The sequence below is a fragment of the Panulirus ornatus genome, chromosome 11, assembly GCF_036320965.1.
Source record: "Panulirus ornatus isolate Po-2019 chromosome 11, ASM3632096v1, whole genome shotgun sequence".
Taxonomy (NCBI): domain Eukaryota; kingdom Metazoa; phylum Arthropoda; class Malacostraca; order Decapoda; family Palinuridae; genus Panulirus; species Panulirus ornatus.
The window spans coordinates 59,330,172-59,342,577 of NC_092234.1; the positions used below are offsets into that span (position 1 = coordinate 59,330,172).

Consider the following 12,406-nt stretch of genomic DNA (forward strand, 5'->3'; position numbering starts at 1 on the left):
ATGCTGTATAACAAGATTCACTATTCTACAAGTGGGTTGGGCTTTAAATAAACAAGTTTTATAACCCTGATAGTATTTCAGGTGTAGTCCAGTAACACTGGAATTCTGTTTATTTTCCTGTTGTAAAGAGTAGACTTGTAATGCTGTTCAAACAACACCAATTCATATATATTGCTATATGTTATATACACAGATAATTTTATGCCTGGAAAAATAATGCACCCACAATTTCTACTATTATTTAATGAGTTGTGTACATAAAAATTATTTTGAAGAAAAATTAAAATATTGTGCAAGATAATCACAATAAGCAGGATCATATGTATGCACAACATAAAGCACTAAAAGATCACCAAACTGACATGGATATTTTCTGCCTCTTTAAGATAAAAATCACATAGCCACATGTGTAGCCATTCAGAGCATATTACAAGGCAAAATAGTCAACTAACAGATACAATTTTATTTCAACATAACTAAGTACACATAATGGGAAACATCTTTTGCATACTACATAAGTACTTAAATTTCATAAAGCTACATCATACATTTGTCATATCAGAAAATAACACATTATAAACGGTGAATGATTCACCTATTTTCTGGTGATTTCCATAAGTAATGCAACATATGTCTCAGCTCTTTGAATTCTAAATGTTTAGTCTTTCTTTACCTTTTCCAATGACTGGAGGCTAAAAAATATTTTGTTATTGTCATTTTATTCTAAAAAAAGAAGAAAAAAAATAAATCTTGCCTCCAGTGTTTCCTACTGATCCTTACCAGCCTCATCTTTGCCTGCCTCATTCTTGGCAGCTTTTGCATCAGGAACCCAGAGCCCTGAGTCAATGCAGCGCTTCATGTGGTAGGTTGCTTCTTCAGGATCCATCTTCTCTATTGTTGTTTGCAGCATTTGAATGTCTTGAGATTCAAAACAATTCTTCAGCTCCTGAAAACATCAAGCAAACTAGATTTTGCATGGAATAAAAAGGATGCAGATGGTTTTCCAAAGACAATTCTGCTATTTATGGGGAAATCATGAATAAAAGTACCAAGCCATGTAAACCAATCATATAATTTCCATATAGATAGTGTCACTGGAGTAAAGAAGAGTGTAAGAGTACAACATAAAGAGTACAATGCATTATAGCAGGAGTACAACATAAGGGATACAATGTATTACAGCATTTACAGAAAAAACCAATCTTAATTAAACTGATTTTTTTTTACTCAAAAAGTATGTCTTCAGGTAGGGTAAAATGAGGAATCAAACTCACAATGAAGAGGTGATTTGATCGAGTAAGTAATGAAAGGGTAAGAGATATGTGTGGTAATAAATAAAAAGAGTGTGGTTGAGAGAGCAGAGGAGGGTGTGTTGAAATAGTTTGGGCATATGGAGAGACTGAGTGAGGTAAGACTGACAAAGAGGATATATGTGTTAGAGGTGAAGGGAACAAGGAGAAGCGGGAGACCAAACTGGAGGTGGAAGGATGGAGTGAAAAAGATTTTGAGCGATTGGGGCCTGAACATACAGGAGAGAGAGAGGCGTGCAAGGAATAGAATGATGTGGTATACTGGGGTCGATGTGCTGTTAATGGACTGAACCAGGGCATGTGAAGCATCTGGGGTAAACCATGGAAAAGTCTGTGAAGTCTGGATGTGAATAGAGAGCTATAGTTTCGCTGCATTACACATGACAGCTAGAGACTGAGTGTGAATGAATGTGGCCTTTTTTGTCTGTTTCCCTGTGTAAACAATACACAAAAAAAACTCAAAAATAATGGTTAATATATTCTTGCAATTATTCTAACCCTTTTAATCAATGAAAAGGAAAAAAGTGTATTTACCTCAATGTTTCAGTGATTTATACAAGTGGCTAATGAAACAACCTTGTCACTTTAACAACCTTTCTAAAACAGTAATGTGTGGAAGAAGAAAGTTAAGAGTAAATGTGAATAAGAGCAAGGTTATTAGGTACAGTAGGGTTGAGGGTCAAGTCAATTGGGAGGTGGGTTTGAATGGAGAAAAACTGGAGGAAGTGAAGTGTTTTAGATATCTGGGAGTGGATCTGTCAGCGGATGGAACCATGGAAGCGGAAGTGGATCATAGGGTGGGGGAGGGGGCGAAAATTTTGGGAGCCTTGAAAAATGTGTGGAAGTCGAGAACATTATCTCGGAAAGCAAAAATGGGTATGTTTGAAGGAATAGTGGTTCCAACAATGTTGTATGGTTGCGAGGCGTGGGCTATGGATAGAGTTGTGCGCAGGAGGATGGATGTGCTGGAAATGAGATGTTTGAGGACAATGTGTGGTGTGAGGTGGTTTGATCGAGTAAGTAACGTAAGGGTAAGAGAGATGTGTGGAAATAAAAAGAGCGTGGTTGAGAGAGCAGAAGAGGGTGTTTTGAAATGGTTTGGGCACATGGAGAGAATGAGTGAGGAAAGATTGACCAAGAGGATATATGTGTCGGAGGTGGAGGGAACGAGGAGAAGAGGGAGACCAAATTGGAGGTGGAAAGATGGAGTGAAAAAGATTTTGTGTGATCGGGGCCTGAACATGCAGGAGGGTGTAAGGAGGGCAAGGAATAGAGTGAATTGGAGCGATGTGGTATACAGGGGTTGACGTGCTGTCAGTGGAGTGAATCAAGGCATGTGAGGCGTCTGGGGTGGACCATGGAAAGCTGTGTAGGTATGTATACACGTGTGTGGACATGTGTATGTACATGTGTATGGGGGGGGGGGGGGGGGGGTTGGGCCATTTCTTTCGTCTGTTTCCTTGCGCTACCTCGCAGACGCGGGAGACAGCGACAAAGTATAAAAAAAAAAAAAAAAAAAAAAAAAAAAAAAAAAAAAGTTTCTAAGGAGATTTTCTCTATTTGCTGAAGTTTATCGTATTGTTTCATTGAGTAAAACTTCCATCATTAGAGCTACTAGAAGTTTTACATTATCAAACATCATAAAATGATTTTCACTCAAGCTGTTTCCTGGTTTCATCACAAACTTATGTCTGTTGAACAGCTTTTACATTATCAAACATCATAAAATGATTTTCACTCAAGCTGTTTCCTGGTTTCATAACAAACTTATGTCTGTTGAACGGCTGTACTGAATTTTGAGAATCTGACTAATTTCAGTAATCAAATGTGTCTGGCTGAATGAATGAAAGTGGCTGGAGAGAGAGGTATCTGATGATTCAATTTAATGTTCACACTAATCAAATATGTAGCACTCTGAAGATACTGTTAATTGACTAAAGACACTCTTACATAATCATATTACACTTAAACTTTGGATATATTTGACCATCTTGTGTAGCCTTACGTGTTTCCTCTCCCTATGTAACTGAGAATGGAGTTAACAATAAATGTTATGTAAACAGATTTATCTAGGTCCAAAACAGTATACTTTAAGTGCATCAGGTACTTGGTCTGGTTATTGGTAAAGACACAGGAAAAATTGACGTGAGGTAATGACTGAATTTGCCTTACGAATGTCTTACCAGTCTTGTTATACATATGATGTACAGCCTCCTGTTTATGGATCAAAGTTATACTCACTTCAGGTAGTGTTTCTAATACTTCTAGGGGATCAAGGCCACCAGGACCAAGACGAGCTTTTCGTTCTTCCTCTTCTGCCTCCTTTAGCAATTCCTCCATCTTCTGCTCAGCACGCTTGGTAACACGATCTTTGAATCCGTCCAATTCATCCTGGAAAGCTTTCTTGTATTCTGGTTCAGCCTGCTGGATCCTGTTTGGAGAGATATATGAATAATCAAAACCTAACATTGTGAGACCTAGTGAATGAGGTTTAAAATGTCTAGAAAAAGACTGTTAAAGTATTTAGAATTAGTAGTAGAAGACAAGGTCGTGAGATGTAGGAATGAAAACAGAAATGCATGGTGGGTGGATTACGTTAGAAGTGCTGTGAAAGAGATAAATGCTATTGTAGATAGCTTGAAAGGAATGTATCAGTAGAAGTTCAGCAAAGGAGGAGGGAGGAATATATGACATGTATGCAGAATGCCGAGAGGCTGATACAGGAAAGCAAAGAAAGAGTAGTTGAAGATTCTGGAGGAAAGTTAAGTGAAAAATTTACAGAAAATAAGATACTGTACTGGAAGGAGTTGAGAAAGGAATGGGGTGGATGTAAGAGTAGAAATGTTAATGTAACAAGGAAGGAGTTGCTGAAACAAAAGGAGGAAGTGAAAGGAAGATGGAAAGAGTATTTTGAAGAACTGATGAATGTGAGAAAAAGTGAAGCAGCAGTTGTTACATGCATGGGTCTTGAGGATGGAAGGAAGAGGATACAGGTGCAAGGGCCTATGGCAAGAAAGGAGGTAAAAAAGGACAATAATGAGGCTGAAGGTAGGAAAGGTATCTGGAGAGGATGGGATTACATTTGAAATGCTTAAGTATGGAGGAGAAAGTGTGACAGAATGGATGCATTTGATATGTAATCTAGCAAGGAAACAGAAGGTTGTGCCTGAGGATTGGGGGAAAGCTATTAAAGTTCCTTTATTCAAAGGAAAAGGTGCTATGGATGTATGTCACAATTACTGGGAATAAAACTGTTAAGTATACCAGGAACAGTGTATGTAAGAGTGTTAGTTGATAAAATGATGGAACTGACTGAATGCAATACAAATGAGGAGCAAGGGAGTTTTAGGAAAGGTAAGATGTGTGGATCAGATTTTTGTGGTGAAAATGACTGTAGAAAAGTATTTAGCAAAAGGTAAGAAGTTGCATGCAGTTTTTACAGATCTAGAAAAGCATATGACAAGAGTAAACAGGTATGCTTTATGGGATATGCTAAGAATATACAGGGTATGGGAACTAATGTTGGATGAGTGTGAAAGCCTTGTACAGAGCAGAAGTAGATAGAGAGTTGAGTGAAAGTTTCAGTTTACATGTACGTGTGAGGCAGGGCTGTGTATGATTTTAACATATTGGATGGAAATATAAGAGAAGCGAAAGCAAAACTAGGGAAAGAGGGTGCAGAGATGTAGTGTGGCAGCAAGGTATGGTGGCTAGTGACGAACCTGTTTGTGGATAATAGTGTTATTTGCTGAGAGTGAAGAGGAGTTGCAGAAGGTTGTGTGTTTTATGATATGTGAAGCATAAGCAACTGAAGGTAAACGAGAGTAAAAGTTACAGTGATCGAAGGGCAACAGACTGAAAGTATATAATTTGCAAAACAATCTAAAGTGAAAGAAGAAAGTGTATAAAACTGTGTTTTGGATATAGGGGAAGAAAGATTGGAAAAGGTGAATCTAAGTATTTAGGAACTAGCTTGGGTAAGTTTAGTTGGATGGAAGGAAAGATAAGGGAGAGAGCAGAACAAGGTAGAAGTGTCATTGGGTTCCTTAATAAAATAATGAGGGGTAGAGATGTAAGTATAGATGTAAATAAAGGATTAAAGAACAGCATAGTCCTCTCGATACTGGCCTATAAAGCCAGAACGTGAGCATGAAACGAGTCACAGGTGTCAAGAATCCAGGCTCTGGAAATGAGCTATCTGAGATGAGCATGTGGTATGACGATATGGAATGAAGAAATGAGAAGGTATATGACGTATGTGATATGGTAGGAATGCAAAGGGACTGAATGTGATGTGGTAGAGTGGGTGAAATGCAATACTTCAAGGTGGTTCGGGCATGTGAAAAGAATAAAAGACAGGGAGTTTGCAAGGAAAATGTTCAAAAAAGTACAATCAAAGGGGTTGGTGTGAGAGGAAAACCACCTGTGACATGGGAAAATAGAGCAGAAAAGTACTGGAGGGAGAAAAATGATGCAAGAATACATAGAATGGTGTATGCATGAGAGGCATGTGAGGACAGTGATAGGGGGAGACTCTTTTGCTGTGGACACCCCCTTAACGAGAGTTCCTGGAAGGAACAGGCATCAGAGACATAGACATAGACAGTACTCCAGCAAGTGATCTAATAATATGAATTTTGTAGTACTCCATCAATGACAGAACTTTGATTAATTTGCATGGTACATGTTCATAAGAAAAAAGAATGCAAACAAAACACACTCACAATCATGGCCACAGAATAATTCAAAGAATAGGATGGAGGAGAAAAAAATACTTCCCCATATATTCCCCACGTGCCATAGAAAGCGACTACAGGGGGTGGAAAACCTTCCCCCCTCCTTGTATTTAAATTTCTAAAAGAGGAAACAGGAGTCATGTGGGGGGTGCTCATCCAACTCGAAGGCTCAGATTGGGATGCCTAAATGTGTGTGGATGTAACCAAGATGAGAAAAAAGGAGAGATAGGTATTATGTTTGAGGAAAGGAACATGGATGTTTTGGCTCTGAGTGAAATGAAGCTCAAGGGTAAAGGGGAAGAGTGGTTTGATAATGCCTTGGGAGTAAAGTCAGGGGTTAGAGAGAAGACAAGAGCAAGGAATGAGTAGCAATCCTCCTGAAGCAGGAGTTGTGGGAATATGCGATAGAGTGTAAGAAAGTAAACTAGATTGATATGGGCAAAACTGAAAGTGGAAAGAGAGAGGTGGATGATTATCTGTGCCTGTGCACCTGGGCATGAGAAGAAAGATCATAAGAGGCAAGTGTTTTGGGAGCAGCTGAGTGAGTATGTTAACAGCTTTGATGCACAAGACTACGTTATAGTGATGGGTCATTTGAATGCGAAGGTGAGTAATATGGCAGTTGAGGGTATAATTGGTGTACATGGGGTGTTCAGTGTTATAAATGTAAATAAAAAGCTTGTGGATTTGTGTGCTGAAAAAGGACTGGTGATTGGGAATACCTGGTTTAAAAAGAGATATACATAAGTATACGTATGTGAGTAGGAGAGATGGCCAGAGGGTGTTATTGGATTATGTGTCAATTGATAGGCATGTAAAAGAGACTTTTGGATGTTAATGTGCTGAGAGGGGCAGCTGGAGGGATGTCTGATCACTATCTTGTGGAGGAAAAGGCAAAGATTTGTAGAAGTTTCCAGAAAAGAAGAATGATGGGGAGAAGAGAGTGGTGAGAGTAAGAACCAGTGCGAGGAAGTACCAGGAGAGACTGAGTGCAGAAAGACAAAAGGTGACAGCCAATGACGTAAATGGAAAGGGGGAGGAATGGGATGTATTTTGGGAAACAGTGATGGCTTGCACAAAAGATGCATGTGGCATGAGAAAGGAGGGAGGTGGGCAGACTAGAACTAATCTGCGGGTAATGAATGGTGGGATGAAGAAGTAAGATTGTTAGTGAAAGAGAAGAGAGGCGTTTGGACAATTTTTACAGGGAAGCAGTACAAATGGTTGGGAGATGTATAAGAGAAAGTGGCAGGAGGTCAAGAGAAAGGTGCAAGAGGTAAAAAACAAGGCAAATGAGAGTTGGAGTGAGAGAGTATCATTAAATTTTAGAAAGAATAAAAAGAGTGTTTTGGAAGGAGGTAAACAAAGTGCATAAGACAAGAAAACAAATGGGAACATCAGTGAAGGGGTTGAATGGGGAGGTAATAACAAGTAGTGATAAAGTGAGATGGAGTGAATATTTTGAAGGTTTGTTGAATGTGTTTGATGAGAGAGTGGCAGATACAAGTGTTTTAGCTGGAGTGGTGTGTGAAGTGAGAGGGTCAGGGAGAATGGTTTGGTGAACAGAGAAGAGGTAGTAAAAGCTTTGCGGAAGATTAAAGCCGCCAAGGCAGTGGGTTTGGATGGTATTGCAGTGGAATTTATTAAAAAAAAAAAAGGGGGTGACTGTGTTGTTGATTGGTTGGTAAGGATATTCAATGTATGTATGGATCATGGTGAAGTGCATGAGGATTGGCAGAATGCATTCATAGTGCCATTGTACAAAGGGAAAGGGGATAAAGGTTAGTGTTCAAATTACAGAAGTATAAGTATGTTGAGTATTCCTGGGAAATTATATGGGAGGGTATTAACGGAGAGGGTGAAGGCATGTACAGAGCATCAGATTGGGAAGAAGCTGTGTGGTTTCAGAAGTGGTAGAGGATGTGTGGATCAGGTGTTTGCTTTGAAGAATGAATGTTAGAAATACTTAGAAAAACAGATGGATTTGTATGTAGCATTTATGGATCTGGAGAAGGCATATGACAGGGTGGATAGAGATGCTTTCTGGAAGGTTTTAAGTGTATATGGTGTGGGAGGTAAGTTGCTAGAAGCAGTGAAAAGTTTTTACCATGGATGTAAGGCATGTGTACGAGTAGGAAGAGGGGAAAGTAATTGGTTCCCAGTGAATGTTGGTTTGCGGCAGGGGTGCGTGATGTCACCAAGGTTGTTTAATTTCTTTATGGATGGGGTTGTTAGGGAGGTGAATGTAAGAGTTTTGGAGAATGCTGGGAATGAGAGGTCTTGGGAAGTGAGTCAGTTGTTGTTCGCTGATGATACAGCGCTGGTGGCTGATTCGGGTGAGAAACTGCAGAAGTTGGTGACAGAATTTGCCAAAGTGTGTGAAAGAAGAAAGTTGAGAGTAAATGTGAATAAGAGCAAGGTTAATATTAGGTTCAGTAGGGTTGAGGGACAAGTTAACTGGGAAGTAAGTTTGAATGGAGAAAAAATGGGGGAAGTGAAGTGTTTTAGATATCTGGAAGTGGATTTAGCAGCGGATGGAGCCATGGAAGTGGAAGTGAGTCACAGGGTGGGGGAGGAAGTGACGGTTCTGGGAGCGTTGAGGAATGTGTGGAGCGCGAGAACGTTATCTTGGAGAGCAAAATTGGGTATGTTTGAAGGAATAGTGGTTCCAACTATGTTATATGGTTGCGAGGCATGAGCTATAGATAGGGTTGTGTGGAGGAGGGTGGATGTGTTGGAAATGAAATGTTTGACGACAATATGTGGTGTGAGGTGATGTGATCGAGTAAGTAATGAAAGAATAAGAGAGATGTGTGGTAATAAAAAAGAGTGTGATTGAGAAAGCAGAAGAGGGCATGTTGAAATGGTTTGGACACATGGAGAGAATGTGTGAAGAAAGATTGACAAAGTGGATATATGTGTCAGAGGTGGAGGCACGAAGGAGAAGCAGGAGACCAAATTGGAGGTGGAAGGATGGGGTGAAAAAGATTTTGAGTGATCGGGGCCTGAACATACAGGAGGGTGAAAGGAGTACAAGGAATAGAGTGAATTGGAATAATGTGGTATACTGGGGTCAACGTGCTGTCAACGGATTGAACCAGGGCATGTGAAGCATCAGGGGTAAACCATGGAAAGGTCTGTGGGGCCTGGATGTGGAAAGTGAGCTGTGATTCTGGTGCATTACACATGACAGCTAGAGCCTGAGTGTGAACGAATGTGGCCTTTTTGTCTGTTCCTGGCACTGCCTTCATGGAGAGAGAGAGAGAGAGAGAGAGAGAGAGAGATAGGATATATGTGTCAGAGGTGAAGGGAATGAGAAGTGGGAGACCAAATTGGAGGTGGAAAGATGGAGTGAAAAAGATTTTGAGTGATCGGGGCCTGAACATGCAGGAGGGTGAAAGGCATGCAAGGAATAGAGTGAATTGGAACGACGTAGTGTAACGGGGTCGACGTGCTGTCAATGGATTGAACGAGGGCATGTGAAGGGTCTGGGGTAAGCCATGGAAAGTTCTGTGGGGCCTGGATGTGGAAAGGGAGCTGTGGTTTTGGTGCATTATCCATGACAGATAGTGTGATCGCATGTGGCCTTTGTTGTCTTTTCCTAGTGCTACCTCGCACACTAGGGGAGGGGGTTTTCATTTCATGAGTGGCGGGGTGGCGACAGGAATGAATAAGGGCAGACAGTATGAATTATGTACATGTGTATATATGTATATGTCGAATCACATGTTGGACAATCACATGTTTACCAAATGTCGTCCTACCTTCGTCTCTTCGATGTATATCAACTGACTGTTATATTTCTCTCCTGTGTCTCCCCTGATGATGTGATTATTACACGAAAGTGCACTTGGGAACTTATCGTGTTTCATTTTCCCCGTGGACTCACAGGAATATCTTGATCATGCGCAAAATTGTGATCCTTTCCAATCTATGTATATGCTGAGATGTATAGGTATGTATATGTGCGTGTGTGGACGTGTATGTATATACATGTGTATGTGGGTGGGTTGGGCCATTCTTTCATCTGTTTCCTTGCGCTACCTGGCTAACATGGGAGACAGCGACAAAGTATAATAAATAATAATATAATGTTTATGTAAGTGGATGTCTTTCTTTGTCTGTTTCCTGGCACTAACAAGGAGACAGCAATCAAGTATTGGTAGGGGTTTTGGCACAAAAAATAATATATATATTCAGAACAACTATGACTAAAGGAATTTTCAAACAATTGTTGAAGTATTTAGGCCTAGCAATGCAGTTTCATGTCATTAAAACACATACCACAAAACAGAATATGTGGCTTTAACACTGTACATGGGATTACTGAGACAATAGTTTTTCACTTCAAACCTATTGGCCAATTACTAAAAAAAATTACATATCTGATTTCTGTTATTTCCCTGACTTTTTAACTTAAATTTTTTTTTCACTGACCTGAAATGAAACTCTCTGATTCAAGGGCCCTGGATAAGGTATTTGTTTATCATTAAGTTCACTGGCCAATCTCTGACACAACTTTATCCATCAGATTACATATCTAGAAACAAAAAGTTTCATAAACAACCAAATGGGTGTTTGCAATAAAAAAATATTACAAGATCATGCAACTGCTCAGAAGCTTCCAGAATTTTCCATAAAACATGCATAAAATTACCTGTGGAAGAAAGCAGAGATACATGAACGTGGGTCCCTTTCCAACTGTTTGGCCAGCTCCAAGATGAACTGCATACATATGGTCTGATGAGCTACATGGGACATCAGCTCATGCTTCTCTTCCATCTCCAGGTTGATGCACCACACCACCAAGTAGTTGGCAGTGTCTTCACAAGCTAACTCTGTGTGCTCCTGTACCATGACAAAAGGCACATAATGATAACTACTAATACCCTGGAACTGAGTTGCAAGATGTTTAAAAAATAAGCATTTGGGAAAGCAAGTTCAACATTATAAATTATGTGAAAATACAAAGCATGTTTCATGTATGAGGTCTGATGAGATGCGAAAGAAATCATCTCACGTTTCTACTTACCAGCAAAGATGGGTCACATGAATTATATTGCGAAAGGTGTCATATGGCATCACAGATAAGTGAGATTACTTTCTTTACTGCTTGGTTAGGTAACACAAAAGACAAACCAGCAAAATCATTTGCACACATCCACTCTTTAGCTGCCTTGCATCTTGTACTGAAACCACAAACTGACATCTACAGCCAAGCCCCACAAACCGTTCCATGATTTATCTTGCCTGCGTCATATGGCCTGGTTCAGCCAAGTAACAGCACATAACTACCATTCAATACATATATCTACAGTATTTCAGTGAGAAAAGAGGAATAATGTTATCTTTTACATATATTCACCATTTCCTCCATTAGCAAGGTAGCATTAAGAACAGAGGACTGAGCCTTAGAGAGAAAACCCTCACTTGGCCACCTTCTCTGTTCCTTCTTTTGGAAAAGTAAAAACTGAAGGGGAGGATTTCCAGCACCCCCTCTCCCTCCCCTTTTAGTCACCTTCTACAACTCGCAGAGAGCATGGTGGTAGAATTCTTTCTCCCTTACCTCAGGGATAAGGAATAATATAAATTCCTACCTATTATTCATTATCATTATACTTGATCACCATTTCCTGAGTCATCGAGGTAGCACCAGAAAACAGACAGAGAAACACCCATATATACATGCAAGCACATACATGCACACGTACATACATATACATAACATATACATAAACAGACATATATATAAATGTTCATACTTGCTCACCTTCATCCACTCCCCGTGCCACCCCAACCCACAGGAAACAGCATTGTCACCACCTGTGTCAATGAGGAACTGGCCGGAAACAGACGAAAAAGGCCACATCCGCTGACTCTCAGACTCTTGCTGTCATATGTACTGCACCAAAATCACAGCTCCCTTTCCACATCCAGGTCCCATAGACCTTTCCATGATTTACCCTGGACGTTTCACATGTCTTGGTTTACTCTAATGACAACAAGTCAACCCCAGTATACCACATTATTCCAGTTCACTCTATTTCTTGCACGCCTTTTATCCTCCTGCATATGCAGGCCCCAATCACTCAAAATCTTTTCCACTCCATCCTTCCACCTCCAATTTGGTTTCCCACCTCTCCTTGTGCCCTCCACCTCTGACACATATATCCTCTTTCTCAATCTTTCCTCACTCATTTTCTCCATATGTCCAAACCATTTCAACACACCCTTTTCTTTTCTCTCAACCACACCTTTTATTACCACACATATCTCTTACCCTTTCATTGCTTACTCAATCAAACCACTTCACATCCTAATTGTCCTCAAACATTTCATTTCAACACATCCACCCTCCTC

The 12,406-nt window shown here is 40.1% G+C and overlaps 1 protein-coding gene across 2 annotated transcripts in view; it reads right to left on the reverse strand.

The window, feature by feature from the left end:
- Window positions 1-227: 227 nt before the first annotated feature.
- Window positions 228-12,406, reverse strand: part of Cdc37 (cell division cycle protein 37) — a 45,860-nt gene continuing 33,681 nt past the window's right edge. For both annotated transcript variants that reach the window (XM_071667185.1, XM_071667184.1), the window contains exons 5-7: window positions 10,704-10,894; window positions 3,552-3,741; window positions 228-946 (exon numbers count right to left, since the gene is read on the reverse strand). In XM_071667185.1, coding sequence (XP_071523286.1) covers window positions 767-946; window positions 3,552-3,741; window positions 10,704-10,894 — 561 coding nt within the window. In that variant the 3' untranslated portion in view covers window positions 228-766. The remainder of the gene's footprint in view (window positions 947-3,551; window positions 3,742-10,703; window positions 10,895-12,406) is intronic.